Source organism: Chionomys nivalis, chromosome 2, assembly GCF_950005125.1.
Source record: "Chionomys nivalis chromosome 2, mChiNiv1.1, whole genome shotgun sequence".
In the NCBI taxonomy this organism is placed as follows: Eukaryota; Metazoa; Chordata; class Mammalia; order Rodentia; family Cricetidae; genus Chionomys; species Chionomys nivalis.
The window spans coordinates 4,001,633-4,022,621 of NC_080087.1; the positions used below are offsets into that span (position 1 = coordinate 4,001,633).

The following is a 20,989-nucleotide window of genomic DNA, read 5'->3' on the forward strand; positions in this document are numbered from 1 at the left end:
TTTCTCCTGGAGGGACAGGGAACCCCGTAAGACTTAGGAAATTAAGAAAAGTTAACAATGGCCTGACAGGAGGCAACTTAAGGGAAGGAGGGTTCATTTTGACTTACAGCTTAAGGGGATACAGTCCATCACGCAGAAGCATGACGCCTGGAGAAGGGGAAGCCACATTGCTTCTGCAGACCGGAATCCCAGTCACGTTGCGTCCACAGACTGGAAGTTTAGAGAGGTGAATGTTAGTTTGCTTTTTTTTTTATTTAGTCCAGAAAGCCAGGCCATGAGATGATGCCACCTATATTTAGGTTGGGTCTTCCCTCCTCAGCTCAACCATCCTGAAATAACCTGCATAAACATGCCCATAGGTTTTTACCAGGTGATTCTGGATTCCTTCAAGTTAACAATATTAACCATTAGATTCTGGCTAGGGAAACTTAAGTCTTGGCACCTGGGTCGCATGGCTGCGTATAGCACACAGCCTTCAACCCAGCAGGAGCTGCTAATTCTTCTCAAACACCAATGTGACCGTTCGAGTTACCGTTGCTCTGTAATTGGGTTAACTTTTTGGTATGGCCATACTTTTAACTTTGGATTCCCCACGAGTGAACCCAAATGTTTTCTCGGGGTTGGACAACAGGTCCCCTGGAGTCGATGGATCCAGGATGCGCCGCGGGACGCAGGCGGAGACCTCCAAGAGCAACGACGAGCGCGGGCTAGAGGAGCCCGGTGGGCGGGGCCGGACGGGGCCGGAAGTGGACCTGCGCCGGCGGCCATCTTGCCGTGAGACAGCAGGAGTCGGGAGGGATGCTCGCCATGGCCGCTTACCGGGACTTCGACCGAGAGCTGGCAATGAGGGCTCAGGGCTCCGCCGGCCCCGCGCACCTGCGGTTCTCGCCTTACTCCTTCAATGGAGGGTAAAAGCTCGGTCTGCTGCGCTCACCTTGGTCGAGCCGGGGCGCGGCGAGCGGGTGTGGGGTGGCGGTGATGCAGCCTGCAGCCCGGGACCCGGACGGTGCACGACGCCCTCGGTGCAGCCTGCTTTAACCCTCTGCTCCGTGGGCGGCTGTGTCGTGGGGCCGGCGGGCAAGGGGCGATGTTCCTGTTAGCTTTGGTTCGTCCTGGTTAATAGACGGCGTCGGTGGTTCCGTCGCTGAGCCGTCGGATCCGTTATTATTTCAAATAGAAAATGTCATTGGTTAATTAGACTTAATTTGTGGGCCACTGATTTTTTTCTTTTAATGCTTGTTTGGCTTAAGTTCAAGGGTGAAATATAGAGGTTTTTGTTATACTGTGAAACGTGGCCTGCTGGGCAGGTTCTACTGAGCTATGTCCCCGGCCTTCCCCGTGTGTGTGTGTGTGTGTGTGTGTGTGTGTGTGTGTGTATTCTTACTCTCAGATTGCTTGTGCATTGTAAATATTCGCTGTATTCGAAGGGATGTTTTTCCTTCGAATTTAGGACCCTAGGCAATACAGGGATATATTTCATCAACGTCTGTTCATTGAAACAACCATTATTTAAAAAAAAAAATGTGGCTTGTTAAGAAAAGCGAGACAACCTGGAGGTGGTGGCGCACACCTTTAATCCCAGCACTCGGGAGGCAAAGGCCAGTGCAGCGAGTTTCAGGACAGCCAGGGCTACAAGGAGAAACCTTTCTCAAAAAAGAAAAATCGTTAGTTGTGTCTTTGTGAATGTTGAACGTTCACTGTGTAGGGAGTGAAATATTGACTGTAGCCTTGGCTGTGCCCTCTGAAGAATAAATGTGGAAGTGTGCTCTGCGGCTCCTTTCGGTTTCTTGAATGGTGACATTTTTGTAAGCTGCAAGCAGTTAAGTGACTTGTTTCATAGTCTTCGTCCTTGGCGCATTTAAACAGCCCTTTCCAAGAACTGGTGAGAATTAGAATTGGTTTTAAATTCATAGCTTTCGTTTTCCAGTGTGCTGCTTCATTCTGCGGGCAAACGCTAAGTCCTTGGGTTGTGAGATGTGTTAACTTCAAGGTATTCTGAATGCAGGACTCATAATTAACTTTTAACCGCTTGCAGTTCCTCTTAATCCATTGCTCTCCTCATAGTTACTTACAGCTCTCTAGTAACTCACCCCCTTTTTTTTTTTTTTTTGGTTCCTATTAGCATTTATTGCATTGATTGCAACTGGCCTGCCAAGTAGCCTCTGGTTTTGCAAAATGATACTAGTTTCTTTGTGGCTTTTTGTTACTTAAGACTTTTACATTCCTCATCCCTGGGAATATAATTCCCAAGTCTATTTCTGTAACTTTATTTCTCCAAAGTCCCCTCAATTCTGGCGTCTTTGGGAAAAGGTTTCTAAGTGCACCCTGTTTTTCACCATAACTCATGTTAGTAAGCAAAACAAGCGGGGTGATGATTCCTTCAGAATACTCTGATTATGTCATAACCCTGCTTATGTCAGTGTAAAGTCAGGGATGCTGTAGTTGTTTTTCCGACTAAACACGCTTAGGAAGTCATGAAAACTTGGTTGCATACAGTGGTGATGTATTGTCCTTTTTGTCCCCTTCATCCTGCTTCCTTGCTGTTACATCTCTTATTGGAACAGGATTTATATTCCCGTTTCACAAACTGTATTGTTGCCATAATTGTCTTACAACCTCGCTTTGCAAGTGGAGCTTTTCTCCTTCTTGTTTGTCTAACCTTCAGGACACCTTGCTGAGATCTAAAATCTAGCTTGGGATCTGCAACAGTTCATAGCAGTGTGTCTGTCCCTAGGGACACAAAAAGGGCCGCCTTAAGTTGCTTGAGCGGACTGCTGTGATATTTTTTTCTTTCTGTTTCTATTCATGATTTGTGGAATGCCATTCCTCTCTGCTTTGGGGCTTTAGTGCAGAACTTATTTTGGTAAAAATACTAGGTAATGTTTTCTGGGTTTATTTCCTAGAAGGACCTATGCTAGGTGCTTTATGTGAATTACGTTGGCTAATTCTCACACTCTGTAACACATCAGGTACTGTTGTTACCATCAATTTGAACATTAAAAATTTATCCAGAGTCACACAAATAATAAGTGGCATGAGTGGGCCTCTCCCTAAAGTAATTGCAGTGCTCAGGTGCTTAGTCATCACATGCTACTGTCCTACTGTATAGCACGGTGACGTTGTTCGCTCCCTAGGAGACCAGTCCTATAGCAGGCAGACATCAACTATTGAATCTTTACAGCATGCTAATGTGAGATAGTTACTGTTATTTAATTATTTATTTTAAAGAAGTTCAGTAACTTGCTTGGGAAAACACCATTAGGATCTAGATTCTATTTTTATGGTTTTTCTCTGGGATTCTTCAGTAAGTGAAACTATACAGCAGGAAAAAGATAACCACCTTGCTCTTTGAATGTGGTGTGACACACTGTTTCTGGGAAGACATCACACACACACACCTGCTCCATGACTGACTGAACTTTAGCTTGGAGAATCAATACACTTTTATTGGGGTTACTATAACAGGAGTATGGGCTAGGAGGTACTTCAAAAAGCAAGGATGAGCTGGGTGGTGGTGGCGCACGCCTTTAATCCTAGCACTCGGGAGGCAGAGGCAGGCGAATCTCTGTGAGTTCGAGGCCAGCCTGGTCTACAAGAGCTAGTTCCAGGACAGGAACCAAAAAGCTACAGAGAAACCCTGTCTCGAAAAATCAAAAAAAAAAAAAAAAAAAAAGGCAAGGATGATCTAGAATCAACTCTATCTTAGAAAAGTCGACCCCAACACAGTCGATGGCTTAGAAAAGCTGTACTTCTAGATCTCTGTACAATTTGTAGGTAGCTCACAAGGCAGAAAATCTCTTACAGCTTGGCTGGTCAGAGCCTCCTCCCACAACAGTTAAGACAGGGTCTCACATGTAGCCCTAACTGGCCTGGAACTCACAGAGCCTGCCTTTCCCTCTCAGATGCTGGAATTCAAGGTGCACACATCAGGGGCGGGCGTGAGGAAGGTCCAAGAATTCTCAGGTTTTCACAGGATGTAACTTTGTTTGCCTCAGGTATTCTCCTTATGACTCTCAGGAGCGCCCACCATAAAGGATGTTTCCATGTGGAGGAATAGACATTGCCTAACAGCTTTCCTACAAAGAAATAGATGTGGTCCTGAATTCAGCTTGCTTATAGGATTACTATCTATCCATACCTGGTCTCCAAGAGACAAATGTGTTGCTTTATAATACCAGTGCTTTTTATACATGAATATTTTTGATCTTTAGTGATGAAGGTTGATTTAGTGTTTTCCCTGTTACCACTTCCCAAGGAGATACTAGAACAATTCCGTTTTGTATTCTTTGTTGTATATTTTGAGAAAATTGAGGCCTTCAGTAGTTAAGTTGCCCTTGGACTTGTAACTGCTGAATGGGGAGGGCACATTAGAATCTAGGTTAGGAATTTTCCAAGATGACATGGAACCAGGGATCCTTTCCTCCAGTCTTCTGTCTTTCATTTGAATTCTATTCTTACATCTAGTAGATTTACCTAGATAGGTCCTGTGGAGCACACTCCTACTTGAAGAGAGAGTTGCCACCCTGAAGAATTAATGTTTTTTTTTCCTTTTTTTTTTTTTAATCAGTACTGTATTGGCAATTGCTGGAGAAGATTTTTCCATTGTTGCTTCAGACACTCGGTTGAGTGAAGGGTTTTCAATTCATACCCGAGATAGCCCCAAATGTTATAAACTGTAAGTAAATCAGCCTTTCTAGATTTGTTTTATTTGTATGTTTGTCTGTATATATGTCTGCGCTTCATGTATGTGCAGTGTCAACAGAGGCCAGAAGAGGGCATCAGATCCCCTGGAACTGGAGTCGTAGTTGGTTGTTAGCTGCAGTGAATTAAGCCTGCCCAGGTTCTGTGGAAGAACAGCCAGTGCTCTTAGCCATCCACTGAACCTTCTCTAGCCCATAAGTAAATATTTCTAAAGACACTTCACTTGCCTTTGTGGTGGCAGTTGGAAAGGTGCATGGCTAATTACAAAACTCGTTTAAACTTGCAGTAGAAATGGACCCAACAAGGCTTAGATTCTTTGCACAGCAGTTTAAGGTAACGTGGAGTAGAAAATAAAGAAGGCAGCATTGGCATATTTCAGTCCTAGGCATGGCTCACATCTTACCATAAGAAGCAGTGAAGTTTGTCTTACCTTCCCAGTTCCCAGCTACCCAATTTTTCTATCTCATTGGTTGCTTTTCCATAAGGAGATTAGAATTAGACTTTAGTCGTATGTTCATATGTTTTTAACTTCTTTTTTTTTTCTGTAAAAGTAGTCAGATTTATGAAACTTCTATATGACCCATGGGCTACATCATGCTTCTCATTTCCTAGCCCTAGATTGTAAAGTAGTAGTCATCCTTATTTTCTTTAGCCTGTTAATTGTATATCTTTGACTTACCGAAAATTCATTTGGTGTAAGACCAAATGGTATTGGTATGTAGACTCCCATGCTGTAAAAGGACTGACTAGCTGTTGGTTTGTACACCTTGTTTTTTTGTTTTGTTTTGTTTATAGTCAAATAATTTTCCTGGAATTGGCTTTTTACAGAACAGACAAAACAGTCATTGGCTGCAGTGGTTTTCATGGAGATTGTCTTACTCTGACGAAGATTATTGAAGCAAGATTAAAGGTAGGTGCTTTTGTACATGTCTACCCTGTCAAAACAATTCATAAGATTCTTCTGAGCCTCGATATAACTGCTGCATTGGAGAGAGAACAAGCTAGCAGGCGGAGCTAGCATATCCTAGAAATAAAGCAGTGCCACCACTGGCGGTTGGGATCACACAGATAACAAGGGACTGCAGCACATGTCTGTTTACACCTCTGTGCTTTGTCGTGTTGTCTGTTTTCTGGAGGTGGCCCGAGGACTCTTCTGAGGCTTCTCCTTCTGAAATATCAAGTCTGCTCTGGCAGAAAGTAGCCTAGGCAGCCATAGAGCAGAGCATAATTTGGAAGTGTCTACTGACCTTTTCTTCCTCACACCTTCACACACTGGTAGACAGCACACAAAAAAAGAAGACATAATCTCTGGAGCATTGATGAAGGGAGGCAGCTTCAATAGAAGTCACCAAGGCATGATGTGATAGGAACACGTTAGCAGGGGTGACCACATTCTCTGTGCCTGCTTGGGCCACTTAAGGAGATCCCTCACATAGTCATGAGACAGTTACTTAACTCACATTTGCTGTGTGTGGCTGTGTAGAAATATTCCATTGTGTATTTTAGAACATTTAGTATTGAAAGCTTCAGAATTTACATTTATTAGCAGACACACGGTGCCTTCTATTCCATCCTATATGATAACTTATCTTAGAAATTCGTCTGTATTTGTCATACAGCTTACCTGTGATTGTTCAGGATTTTGACCTTGATTGACAGCACTTAGGCTTAGCTTTAGAAATGGCTTGCTGTGTGACTAACAAAAAATGGTAAACTCAGCCAGGCATGGTGGCACAGGCCTTTAATCCCAGCACTCTGGAAACAGAGGCAGGTGGGTCTCTTTTGAGGCCAGCCTGGTCTACAAAGTGAGTTCCAGGACAGCCAAAGCTGTTACATAGAGAAACCATGTGAAAAACAACAAAAATGGTGAACTTAAACCTATTTCATGTTTATAATTTTTGTGGATAATTTAAAGTTTTTAAGATATAGTATATCAGGGTTACGAGGTTCCTGTATTGGCATCCTAAGATCTTTTTTAATCTGATTATTTATTTTATGTGTATGGGTGTTTGGTCTACACATATGTATGTTGACTATGGGCATGCCTGGTACTCAAGGAGGTCAAATGGTGCCTGAGTCCTTGAAAATGTCTGTCAATAGTTGTAAGCTGCCGTGTAGGTGTTGGAACCCAAACCCAGGTCTTCGCAGGAGCAACAAGTACTTGTAACTCTGTTGAGCTATCTTTCCAGTCTATGATCATGTTTTTGATACTGTTTTCCTTGGTAGACTTGAGAAGCAAGACTATTACCCTTCAGTGATGTGTTTGTCTAGCAGTTTGCGAAGAGTGGGACCCCAAATAATACAGTCCAGTGATTCTGTTTGTTTTTGTAAGAGACCTGTTCATAAATATTTTAAGTCTCAGGGGCCATTGCATTTCTATCACAACTACCCTGTTTTGCTGTTGGATGGAGAAGGCAGCATAAACAACATGGCTGTGTTCCAGGAAATTTTTACTTAAAAGAATCAGGTAGTGGGTCAGGTTTGACTCCTCGTGCTGATACCATTCGGGGTGCACAGTGCAGGGATGCGATGCATTTGGAACATCTTCCTCAGGCTTACCTTACATGCTCTGCTTATTACGGTGTTGTCGAATTAGTAGTGTCGGAAATGAAAGAGGGCAGGGTAAGTAGACTCTTTAAATTAGTATTCTTCACATCCTATCCTTCCCCTTAAAAATGTTTTTGTTTGGGGCTGGAGAGATGGCTCAGAAGAGCACTGGCTGCTCTTCCAGAGGTCTTGAGTTCAATTCCCAGCAACCACATGGCGGCTCACAACCATCTATAATGAGAACTGGTGCCCTCTTTTGGCCTGCAGGCATACATGCCATCAGAACACTGTATACATAATAAATAAATATTAATTTTTTTGTTTGTTTTGAGACAGGGTCTTTGTGTAGTCCTGGCTGTCCTGGAGCTTGATGTGTAGTAGACCAGGCTGGCCTCAAACTCACGGAGGTTGTTCTGCCTCTGTCTCCATGAGTGCTGGGGCAACCATTCACTTAGTATAGGGAACCAAGTACAGACCAGAATAACATTTCTACCAGAGTCTTACCGTATGGACCAGTGAGCTTATTGGGGTTCTTTAGATGACTACGGATGAGGGGTTACTTAGAGGAACATGGGCAACCGAAAGGCAGCTGCATCACCAACAAGCCCACCGAAGCTTGGGGAGCAGCTCAGAAGGCTGCTTAACTCTCCCATCACCACACAGGCAGCTGTTTCCTGTCTGTGTAACCTTGAGAACGGCCCTCTTGAATCGTGGTTTCAACTGTCCTGGAATTTGTCAGGTTTATTCATTTTCTGAGTCTTAAGAGTCTGTTCTTTTTTCCAGGGAATGTTTCTATTCTGAAAGACTCGTTACATGACAACCACCTCAAATATATGTAATTAAACTAATTTATGTTAGTAATACTATGTTATTTGGTCATGAAAGAAATAAACTTTTGTCAGACAGTGGGGGTGCACACCTTTAATCCCAGCACTTGGAAGGCAGAGGCAGGTGGATCTTTGTGAGTTTGAGGCCAACCTGGTCTACAGAGTGAGTTCTAGGATAGCCAGGACTGTTTCACAGATTAACCCTGTCTCAAAAAAAAAAAAAAAAACCAACCAACAAACAAATAAATAAGTAAGCAAATAATAAGTGAATGAATGAATGAAAGAGCTTTTGTATGTCACTAAGGAACGCCTATATTATGCACTGGTTGCCATGGAAGTTTGACAGATTCTGACTCTGCTCGCCTGTGTTTTTTGTTTGTTTTCCAACCATGAAGATGTACAAGCACTCCAATAACAAGGCCATGACAACCGGGGCGATTGCTGCAATGCTTTCTACCATCCTCTACTCACGGCGCTTCTTCCCGTACTATGTCTACAACATCATCGGTGGACTCGATGAAGAAGGTAGCATCTTGCTTTCTGGCAAATGCAGAAGTGTTGTTTCATAAATGTGCATGCTTCCGCCTGGAGTTGAGCCATCTAGCGCAGCAGCTGTGTACTCTGATCAGGAAAGTATAAGAAACTAAAGCTGAAAGGGATAAATTACATCCAGAGGCATACAAGTGCTATAAGGTACCTGGTGAAGGCGTCACTTACATTTTCTCAGGATCTGGAATGTGTTGGTAGTTATTAGCTTTTATCTTACAGACTTGACCTACAGAATTTGACTACAGACATATTTAGTTCTTGATAAGGAATTTCTGGAGCTGGAAGAACTTGTGGTTAAGCGCAATTACTGCTTCTGCACAAGACCTGACTTTGGTTCCCAGCCCTGACATGGTGACTCACAGCTGTAACCATTTGTAACCAGTTCAGGGAACCTGGTGCCATCTTCTGACCTCTGAGGGTATCAGGCAGCTCATTCTGTTGTGTAGCAGGCTTTTCCTGGGGAGACGTAATACATACACACTGCTCACCTAGATATGTAGCCAACAGCAGACCAGTGTGGACACCATCATAGTCCAGAGTGGTGAACTAGTGAGCTTTACTGCAGCAGAAGTGACTCAAGGAAACCTGGAGCACACTGTACGGCCTGCAGGTTGTTTGATAGGTTGGAGAGTGTCACTTCTAGGTAATTGAGCAATACGTTTTCAGGCAGCTCAGCCAATCTGCTTTTTTTTGCAGGTTGGCTTGTCTGGAAGTGACTTCTCAGCATTATTTATTATTTTCTCTTGGGAGAGAGAGGGATCTTGTAAATCTGATTAGTTCCAGCTCCTTCCTGAAGCCATTTTGAGTTGTTTATCATCTGTCTTAGCTTTCTTTTTTTCTTTTTTCGAGACAGGGTTTCTCTGTGGTTTTTGGAGCCTGTCCTGGAACTAGCTCTTGTAGACCAGGCTGGTCTCGAACTCACAGAGATCCGCCTGCCTCTGCCTCCCAAGTGCTGGGATTAAAGGCATGCACCACCACTGCCCAGCATGTCTTAGCTTTCTTATAGGATGGAATGTTTTAATCAGGGAAGAAACTGCTATACAATATAGTCATACATGCAGGCAAAAGACTTAGACACATAAAATAAAAATAAATCTTATTTTTTTTTTAAAGTAATTTCTTAGTCTTTGGAGCTGGACATGGTAATACATGCCCATAACCCCAGCATTTTGCAGCTGAAGCAGAAGCATTGTATCCTTCACGTTCAAGACCTTGTCTTTAAAAGCAAGGGTGATTTGGGTTAATTAATACCTGTACTTCTCACAGTGTTCTCAGAATAGGCATCTTTAGATTTTTCTGTCAGAGTAAGATAGGATATATTTTTAAGACTTTTCTTAGGCGGGATGTGGTAGCACATGCAATGCCAGCAGTCTGGCAGAAGGATCTGGAGACGGAGTCCCAGAGATTTTTTTCTTAATATTTTTTTATTTATCAATTATACAATATTCTTGTTCATGTATGAACTACAGGCCAGAAGAGGGCATCAGACCTCATTACAGATAGTTGTGAGCCACCATGTGGTTGCTGGGATTTGAACTCAGGACCTCTGGAAGAGCAGGAAATGCTCTTAACCACTGAGCCAAATCTCCAGCCCCAGTCCCAGAGATTTTTGTCCCAACTGCCTGATCCCCTTCCTGACAGCTGCTTATTTATAAATGCTCAGCTGATAACTCAGGCTTGCTAAACTTAAATTAACCCTGATTCTTTTCTATGCTAAGCCATGCGGCTTGGTATTCTCATCTTGCTCCCTCTGTGTCTGCTGGTAACTCCTGATTCTGCCCTTCTTCCCAGAATTCTTAGTTTGGTTGCCCCGCCTATACTTTCTGCATGGCTCCTATCAGCGTTTTATTAGACCAGTTCAAGTGACAAGTCTTTACAGTGTATGAGAGGATTATTCCATAGTAAGGGTCTCTGAATTTGAGGCTAGTCCTGTCTACATAGCAGGTTCCAGGACAGCTAGGACTTCATAGAGATCCTGTCTCAAAAAACAAAACAACAAAAAAAGGTGTGTGTGTGTGCGCATGTGTGCATTTACTCCCTGTCCTCACTGTCATTAGTTCTTGGAGAACTTTGTATAGTATATTTTGATCATAGTCGCCCATCTCCGCGGTTCCTCCCAGGTATACCATTCCCTAATCTTCTGCCCACCCAACTTTGGGGCCTCTTTGTCTTCCTTCCTTCCTTCCTTCCTTCCTTCCTTCCTTCCTTCCTTCCTTCCTTCCTTCCTTCCTTCCTTCCTCCCTCCCTCCCTCCCTCCCTCCCTCCCTCCCTCCCTCCCTCCCTCCCTCTCTCTTTCTTTCTTTTTTAAGCGTCAACAAGTGCAGTTTTTGTTACTCATACTCTTGATGTGTGGCTTCCACTAGGATGTGGTCAGCCTGCCAGGGGACAAACCCTTAAAGAAAACCAGCTCTCCTCTGTAAACAGCTGTCAGTTGACAAGAACTCCTTTGCTAGAGGTGGAGCTAATGTCCACGTCCCTTCTCTGTGTTGCTTTGATGAATCACACTGCTGTGAGTGCTGATGCCCAGAAAAGGGTCACCGTAGTCAGCACACCATCTTTCCACCCACACAGGTACACATAATGGAAACTCTTATTCTTTGATTGTGTGTGGGGTGTGATAGGCATGTTTGTGCAGATACCTTCAGAGATGTTGGGAGCTCCCCACAGGTGCTAAAGGATCTTAAACTTGGGTCCTTTGCAAGAGCAGTAAGTATAGTCTTAACCACTGAACCATTTTTCCAGCCCAGACTTTTGTTGTTTTAAGATAACGATGTCTTAAGAAAAATCAGTCTGTGGGGACTGGAGAGATGGGTCAGTGGTTAAGAGCACTGACTGCTCTTCTAGAAGACCTGAGTTCAGTTCCCAGCAACCACATGTTGGCTCACAACCCTCTGTAATGAGACCTGATGCCCCCTTTTGGCTTAGCCTGCAGGTGTACATGCAGGCAGAACACTATATACATAATAAATAAATCATTAAAAGGAAAGAAAGGAAAAAAATCAGTCTGTGTATGTTTGTGTGTAAAAGTGTATACATATATGTATGTATAAAATTGTCAAAAAACAAACTTTTTTTTTTTTTTTTTGGTTTTTCGAGACAGGGTTTCTCTGTGGTTTTGGAGCCTGTCCTGGAACTAGCTCTGTAGACCAGGCTGGTCTCGAACTCACAGAGATCCGCCTGTCTCTGCCTCCCAAGTGCTGGGATTAAAGGCGTGTGCCACCACCGCCCGGCAACTTTAAAAAATTATATAGCTAATAACTACAATCATTTTTAAAAAGTAGCAACTTTAAAAAGAAGTAAGTCTCTGTGACTGATGTGTCCCTCAGCCGGATCCTGGCAAGGGGCTCTGGAGATGGAGTGTAGGTGAGACATCTACCTCAGGGTAGTGCATTTCACCCCGGCCTTCTCCTCCCCCACCACAGAGAGGAGTCCTATGCCTTGCCCCTTCTCCTGTCCCCGGATGGACCCTCCCCCACCACAGAGAGGAGTCCCATGTCTTGTCCCTTGCTCGTCTGTTTTCCATGCCTGCTTTTCCACGGCTCGTGTTGATATTTTACAGTGCCTCTCTGACTTTGATTTCTTCTTTCTCCTCTTCCTCCTCGTCTGTCACTTGCTATTCTTTCCATAACCGCAGCTTAGTTATTGCCCATTCTTATTTTTTTGCCTTGTGAATAGTTCATAATTTTTCTTGTCCTGCTTTTTGGAAATTCCCTCAAGGATTTTTTTGTTTTGTTTTATTTTTTGTTTTTTAAATTCTGTTGTTGCTTTTATTTCTGGTGCCTTTTAATTTTTAAGGACTAAGGTTTTTTTATTATTATTATACTAGTTTTGTTACTTTTTGTACTTTATTAGAAGTTTTGTTTTCTCTTCATGTTTTTTTCTCCTGTATTTCATAATGGAGCCCGTAATTATAATGACTTGTTAATTCAGGGCTGTTTCTTCATCATGAAGAGTGATGCACTGTCTCTAATTAGCAGTCCTTAGCAGTGTCCTAGCATACTGCTATATCACTGTAGTTAAACTCATAGTTATTACTACTATAAGTCTTAAAACTTAGTTCTTTGATAATTTCATACATGCATATTAATACGTTACAGGTTCCGTGTACCTTCTCAGCTTACAGCTGGAGCCTTTTGTTGAGGGTCAGTTTTCTGTTCTTTCCTGCCCACTCAGCCTAAAACCCCAAATCTGCTGAAGTCTCTGAAGACTTGCTGTGCTGTCTTGTGCGCTAGGATGGGAGCCTCCAGGGTCTAGATGGTGTTTCCCTGATGGGTCCGCCTTTGTCTGTGACTTTATGTTTCTTTTCTCTACTCTGTCAGTGTGTTCACTTTGTTCTGTATAACAGTGGGGTTTTTGTTTGTTTGTTTGTTTTGTGTTTTATTTGTTTTTTGCAATAGGGTTTCTTTGTGTAGCCTTGGATTTTCCTAGAATTCACTCTGTAGACCAGACTGACCACGATCCTCCTGCCTCTGCCTCCTGAGTGCTGGGGTTTTGTGTGTGCCACCGCCCAGCCTTGATGTCTCTTCTTAATTCTGGGAATTTTTCTGTTTGGATTCTTTTAAAAATGTTTTCTTTGCCACTAGAACAAGTTCTTCTGTGTCTCTAGCCAGTGTCTTCAGATATCCTGGGATTCCCCCTGGTACCTTCTTAATATCTTATCTCTATTAGTGGGGGATTGTCACAGTTTTCCCATCTTGTCTTCAGCTCAGGTGATCTGTGATCTCCATGGTCCATTCTGTTGCTGAGACGTTACAGTTTTATTATTGACGTCTGTGTTTTATTTCTGGCATTCCACATTGCTTTTCCTCCAGTGTTTTATCCATTTGTAACTCCTCTTTCATGTAGGCACCACTGCCTACTTGAGTTCTTTGTTAAGATTTATATGTGTGATTATCTGCATATATTTATATGTACCACATGTATGTCTGGAGCCTGCAGAGGCCAGAAGAGACCATGAAATCCCCTGAAACTAGTTACAGTGTGTGAGCCACCATGTGTGTTCTGGAAACCAAACTTAGAGCAGCAAGTGCCGCGCTGTCTCCAACCAGAACCCTTCCTTACTTCATCCAACTCTTTGTTCCTTTGAGCATGCTTATTATTTTGAGTTTTCTCTTTGGGATTGCATTTAACTCACTGTGATTAGATGTAGATGCTATCGGGTTAATTTCTTTTTGAAGTTGTGTTGGTTTTCTAGTTTCTGCTTACTGCATTGTGAATTGCATGGCTGATATGTTTTGGTGATTTTTGTTTATTAGCTACATTCTTTTTTTTTTTCTTTTTTGGTTTTTTGTAGCTTTGGTGCCTGTCCCGGAACTAGCTCTTGTAGAGCAGACTGGCCTCGAACTCCCAGAGATCCGCCTGCCTCTGAGCTATAGTCTTTCAGTTGGAATAATTGCAATGTTCAGATGGTACTTGGGTTTGGTAGTTTATAATTTAGAAATAGTTCCTTCAGGAGCTCTGGGTTCTTCATTTAAGCTCCATCTCATATCCTGAGTGGATACTGTATTACTACTGTGCAGTTTCCTGAGTGAGATACTTTATTATTACTGTGCAGTTGTTCTATTAGCCACTTAGTAATGGTGTTCTTTTAGACTTCAGTAACTGTTTGAGATAAATCACCAAGGGTAGTATACAGTATACTTTTTTGGATTTTAGTTAATAAGATTAGGAGTGGGAGGGAAGTAGGGTAGGTAAGAATAAGGATTAAGTATTAGGTCAGCTTTAGAAAGAAATATAATTCAAGTTGGGTGAAGCAGCTAGGAAGGGAAAGCATAATACTGTTAAGTCTGCAGATTTTAGAGATTGCCTAAGTTAGGGAATTTTAGGATTAAGTTTAACTTTTTTTCTCCCTCCCTTCCCCCTTCCTTCTTTCATCTCGTTTTTAAACAGTGTTGTGCTTCTGTTATGAGAGAATGCCACTTTTCTAATAACTTAAGATTTCTGTAATTTTTTTGCCATTTTGAACATTGCAAAAATATCTGCCTGACTTATATCAGAAACAAACAATGAATAATTTCTTTCAGTGTTTCACAAAGAAACACACAGAGTCAGAGTATCTTGGCAAGGCAATTCTGCTTGCAAAAGATGCACTGGAACCCAAATGAGCCTAGCAGCACAGCAGGGCCAGCATGGGTTCATTTTATCCCTGTGACTGCACCTTATCTCCTTGGTGGATGCTCAGCCTCACTATCTGACATAGTTGGCTAGTGGATGTGAGAGTCAGAAAAAATGAGTCCTTATCAGCTGCCTGTAATTTAATTTTTTTCTTATACACTTGTAAAAGAATTGTATTTACAATTTTTTTAGGTAAGTCCTGTTCTGCAAATAAAATAATTTTTGTGTCATGGGTATGGGCTTTTTTACATTGGACAGATACTGATGTCAAATTTCTTTTCCAAAAGACATAATTTGATTTCAGTGGAGTCTGTAAGGTTTCTTATGTTTCTGTCTCTCTCTTTTTCTTTTTAAAAAGTTACTTGGGCTGGAGAGATGGTTTAGCATTTAGAATACTTGCTGTCCTTCCAGAGGACCTGAGTTTGGAGCTCATCACATGCACATTGGCCTGTGTTGTACAGTTGCCTATGACTGCAGCCCCAAGGAATCTCTTGGCCTCCATAAACATTTATACATATGATGTGAACATTCACATGTGAATATATTAAATATATATAATATATTAAAATAATATATTTTTAAGTTACTCATTCTAGTAGTTCAAAACAAGCTGTAACATTTTGGGAAAAATAAAACTCTTACTGATAACATTTGTGTTTTGCTAAAACCCTTCCTTTATTGAATATTAAGCAAATGATTAAATGTTACCATTAAGTTGGGTTTGCTGGTGTTTGGCAGCAGGTGGTTCTCACCTGTACCAGAGTCTGGTCATGAATTCACTATCCTCCTGCTTCAGCCTAAAATGTGGTGTCTTAGGGTTTCTGTTGCTGAAGTGAATCACCATGACCAAAAAGCAAGTTGGGTAAGAAAGGGCTTATTTGGCCTACACTTGCATCATTGCCGGAAGTCAGGACAGAACTCAGCAGGGGCAGGAGCTGACCTAGGGGCCATGAGGAGATGCTGCTCACTGACTTGTTTATCATAGAACTCAGGACCACCAGACTGGGATGACTCCACCCACAGTGGACTGGGTTCTCCTGTGTCAATCAATTAAGAAAATGCCCTACAGGGTTGCCTACAGCCCAATCTTATGAGGCATTTCCTCAGTTGAGGTTTTCTCCTCTTTGATGACAGAAAACTAGCTGGTACACATGAATTGTACAGTATATTGGTAAAGAGTATGTTTACTTAATAGTAAAAAGATAAACACAGTAAGTTTTTGGTATTTTTATTTACATTCAGCTCTAAGAAAATTTTTAACTATCGGGTCTGTGCTGAAACTACACAGGCTTATTTGTTAGTAATAGAATGAAGATTTTGATTAGAACTTCAAATAAAGGCCTGTGATCATCACCTAATGTGTCTGAATGGCCTGCTTGCTCCGGGCCTTGAGATGGTTGTCAGTGACATTAGTTCTAGGCAAGTTGGCCACAGTGTTGGGGCATCAAGATGTGAACCTCTTTATCTCTGACCCCATTTTATAAATAGTCTGCTGGGGTCCGCTGCACAACAGTAAATGTATTCTGACCTTTGCCAAAAGTTTGACCAAATATAACACTCTGTATCATGTTCTATTTCTCACGGTATAATGTTTACTTTTTATTCTTTAAGGAAAGGGAGCTGTGTATAGCTTTGACCCAGTGGGCTCCTACCAGAGAGACTCCTTCAAGGCTGGGGGCTCAGCAAGTGCCATGCTGCAGCCTCTGCTTGATAACCAGGTAATGTGATGTGTGGGCCTCTGCTGTGGCCTCTGCCTGTGGCAGCTAAAGCAGCTGTGGTGCCCTCCAGCTTTTTCATTCTGCTGGGATGCTGCTAAGGTCTTCTTGATTGGTTTTGCTACCAAACCGTTTTTTCTCTGTTCTTCTGGTGCCCTTTTTTTTATCTGCCCTGTGGCTTCCCAGACTCTGTAGTTGTTGGTCATGGCTCCGGTCTTGTCCATGCTGTCTTTACCTGAAATCACATAAATGCCTCCCTCATTACCCTTACTGTTTCAGTTTATCCCTATTTTATATTCCACCTCGATTCAGACCTGCATTTGTTGAGTTTTCTAATAATTCTTTCATCCTCCAAGCTGATACCTACTTCATGCTGCTCATGATTTCTGTCCCCTGCTCGTGCTGTTTGCCTGTATCATGTCTTCTGTACCACACCCAGTCTTTGTTTTCGCCTGAGATTCTTCTGCCTGACCCGCACTTCGGTCAGGAATAGCTCATGCTCTTCAATTTCAATGTCTTCTCCTAGTTTTTTTCCTGAGCCATTAAAAAAGTACCACAACCAAAAGCAACTTGGTGAGGAAAGGTTTTATTTCAGCTTAGCGACTTGTACTCTTTGGAGGGAAGTTGGGACAAGAACCTAGAGGCAGGAACTGAAGCAGAGGCCATGGAGGAATGTTGCTTACTGGCTTGTTCCCCATGACTTGCTCAACCTGCTTCCTTATGCAGCCTAGGACCACCTGCCTGCAGTGGGCTGGATCCTCCCACATCAATCGTTACCTAGAAAATGTCCCCCCAGACTCGTCTATGTAGGCCAGTCTGATGGAAGTATTTTCTCAGCTAACCCCCCCCCCCCACGCACACACACACCTTCCCAAGTAAACTGCAAAGTCTTTCTGATGAAGCTGCCTTTTACCAGACTTACTTAATGGCCATTCTGGGTGCTCTTGGCTCCCCCTCCTCACTTACTATGATTTTTTTTCTCGGTGTCTGTGTCTAAGTGTTTGCGCTCTTGTGGGAGCTTGCCAGGTTTCTGTGTGTTTAAGCTGGGACTAGAATATTCTTAGCTTGAAAGACTGGAGAGATGACTCAGCGGTTAAGAGCACTGATTGCTCTTCTAGAGTACCCGGGTTCGATTCCCAGCTCCCAAATGGCAGCTCACAACTGTTTATAACTCCAGGATCTAGCACCCTCACACATTTATACATATAGGCTAAAACTCCAATAAAATAAACAACAAAAAGACATCCTAATGTAACCTGTTACATCCAGTACAAATCCTGGACACAGGGAGTGTGCTGTGGATATTGGGATGCTTCATGTGAGTTTCTGTCTTTCCAGGTTGGTTTCAAAAATATGCAGAATGTGGACCACGTGCCCCTGTCTCTGGACAGAGCTATGCGGCTGGTGAAGGATGTCTTCATTTCTGCAGCTGAGAGGGATGTGTACACTGGCGATGCCCTCAGGATCTGCATTGTGACCAAGGAGGGCATCAGGGAGGAGACTGTTCCCCTGCGGAAAGACTGATTGTGAGCATGTATTGGAGCTGTGGCACAGGCTTGTCATTATTAAAAAGAAGCATGAAAAGTACTCATTTTCTTACAGTGTCTTCTCTAGGTGTGACAAATTGGGAAGAATTTCTTTCTTTGTGGCTGAAGTGATGACTCATCAGTTCAGAAAGTGTGGTTCTTGCAGAAGACCTAAGTTTGATTCCCAGCACCCACCTGTAACTCCAATTCCAAGGGATACGATGCCCTCCTCTCCTCAGTAGGCACATATACATAATTATATATAATGAAAAATAAAATCTTCAGTAAAAGAATTTTTCTTTATTTGGGTTTGCTTATTTTAAGATTTACTTTACATTTTGTATGTGCTTATGTGAATATATGCTACATGTGTGCAGATACCTATGGAAGCCAGAAGGGGGTGTCAGTTCTGCTGGAGCTGGGTTTCAGGTGGTCAGGAGCTGTCAGATGGTGCCATCCAAACTTGGGTCATCTGGAAGAGCCATACGCTCATCTCTCCAGCACTGAAGAATGTCGAAAATAGGACTAGGGAGATGGTGATTTGGTTTGGTTTAGTTTTTTGGTTTTTCAAGACAGGTTCTCTCTGTAGCCTTCTATCCTTGACTGTCCTGGAACTCACTCTGTAGACCAGGCTGGCCTCAAACTCTGCCTCCCAAAGGTTGGGATTAAAGGTGTGTGTCACCACCTTCTGGCTAAAGAATTTTCTTGTTGACTAAAATTGCTTGCATCTGTGTGTTGGCATACATGTGTAGGACAGAAGACAACATGAAGATGTCAACTCTCCTTCCACCCGGCGGGTCCTGGGTTATTGTTAGAGATTGCTTGTTCATTTCCCAGCCCCAAAATAATAGCACAGAAACTATATTAATTGCAAGATTGTTTGGCCAATAACTTAAGCGTATTTCTAGCTAGCTCTTAAATAAACCCATTTCTACTAATCTGTATCTCCTCGTGGTTATGGCCTACTGGTAAAGTTCCTTCCGGAGTCTGTCTCCTATTGCAGGTATCTTTTCTAGCCTAGCTATATTCTGTTAAGCTATTGGCCGAAGCAGCTTCTTTATTAACCAATGGCAATCGAACATAATCATAGCATACAGAAGGAAGTCCCACATCACTGAGGGTCATATGTGGGTTACCAGGCTTGGCAGCAAGCACCTGTTAAACAAAACTGCATTTTAACTGTTATAACACTTGAATAAGCTGAACTGTAAATGTTAGGACTCACCCAGCTACAGAACTACCTCAAGTGTGGCAGAATTTACTATTAATTGGTAATGTTTAAAGAGTTCAGTTGTTTAAAAAAGGGGAGATCGTATGGAGTGTTTTTGACAGTTAAATGTTGTATATGCAGGTGTTTTAAAAATGATAAAAAGCCAGACAAATTTTCTTACATTTATCCCTTCCAAAAAAAAATTTACCCAAACTGGTAAATATGTCAAGAATCTATGAATACATTTGCCCTGTGTCTTCCAAGCTTCACAACACAACAGATGTTGGCGTTTATGTGTGTTGGGCTCTTAAATGGACCAAACAAGAAGGGATTTATTAGGGGAGTTGATACAGAACTGTCAAGGCCACAATAACATTCTCCAGAGTTAGAGTGTAAGCATAGCTAGTTGAAGCTCAGCTGAATAGGACTTCCAGAGTACTGTTCTTTTCAGACAGCTTTATACTGTAACCCAGACTAACGTTAAACAGTCATCTTTCTGCCTTTGCCTCCCAAAGTGCTGTATTATAAGTGAGCCAAGATGCCTGGCTGAGAACCTGTGTTCTGATGGCCGGGGAGGAGGAGAATCTGTTCTGCCTCTGGAGAGATGACAAATTGCCCGTATTCTTGCTTCTTTTTATTCTGTCTGTCTGTCTACCTATTTATTTTGAGGCAAGATCTCATGTATACTATATTGGTATCAACCTTGCTGTGTAGTTGAGGACCTACTTCTGTTCCTACTTCTACCTTTAATTGCTGGAATAAAAAGTGTTCACCACCACACTGTTTATGCTATGACTATACCCAAGGTTTTGTGCCTCCGGAGTGTAATGACTAATCTCAGTTGTCAAGTTGAGTGCATTTGGGATAAACTAAAAACCCAGGTTGCTGGGTACTAGGTGACCCACCAAGCTGCAAAGTTGGACGTGCAGAGCAGCAATCTTATCAAATGGAAGTGGTTTGTATCTGATCAGGTCCAAATAGACGGAGAACAAGCAAGTTACATGAAGTTGCTCAGCTACCCTTTTTTCTATTCCTGTTACATTGTCTTCTCTTCCCAAGCATGTTCTTACGGCTTCATGGAGTGTGCTTTATAATTGGCTGAAGAAAAGGTAACTAGGGCCTGATTTTCTGGTTATTTGACATGCTGGGCAGGTACCACCTAGAAGTGGGCAGCTGCATCATTACAATCATGACAGATACTGGTGAAGGGAAATCTTAGCAATGAGTAAAACCTCAGCCAAAGCACATGGTCGTACATTTTGCTTGGATTGAGAAACGGTCAGTTGTGTGGTTGTATTCCTAGGCTGAAACGTGGTTTGGCTGGATAGTCAGCGATTGGAAAGAGCAACCTGAGAAATTGAGGCATTTGGGGAAGAATTTTTGACTAACTGTTCTTGGTAACTGAGATATGTCAATCTAGGATATTTTGTGTGTGCATGTGTGTGTGTGCTTTTAAGTAAGCTCATCCTGAGAAAAAGTCCTGGACATCCAATGCATCCATTGTAGTCGCTTGCTAATAAAGACTTTGTTGGCTTGAACCTGTGTCTGAATGGTCTTCTGTAGTGGGTACCTCACAACAACAGATCGCATAAAGAATGTGTTTGTCAGTGTCTTTTAATTCTCTTTAGCTACAGATTATTTTAACACAATTTCTGAAGCCTTTTGGCATGGCCTTGTTGCTGAGGTTCAGAGTGTGTTGTCATGTAATTCCTAGAACTCAATTATCTGGGTGGCTTTTAATGAAGATTTTAAACACACTTTAATCAACCTCCAAGTGTTGTTTGAAAAGCTACCTTTATG

General features: G+C 42.4%; 1 protein-coding gene across 1 annotated transcript; it reads left to right on the forward strand.

The window, feature by feature from the left end:
* The first annotated feature begins 748 nt into the window (after positions 1 to 748).
* On the forward strand, positions 749 to 20,727 carry Psmb1 (proteasome 20S subunit beta 1). Its single transcript, XM_057762495.1, has 6 exons — positions 749 to 908; positions 4,568 to 4,675; positions 5,530 to 5,611; positions 8,471 to 8,600; positions 16,350 to 16,456; positions 17,792 to 20,727. The coding sequence occupies exons 1-6, from the start codon at positions 799 to 801 to the stop codon at positions 17,975 to 17,977; spliced, it is 723 nt and encodes a 240-aa protein (XP_057618478.1). The 5' UTR covers positions 749 to 798; the 3' UTR covers positions 17,978 to 20,727.
* The last annotated feature ends 262 nt before the right edge of the window (positions 20,728 to 20,989 follow it).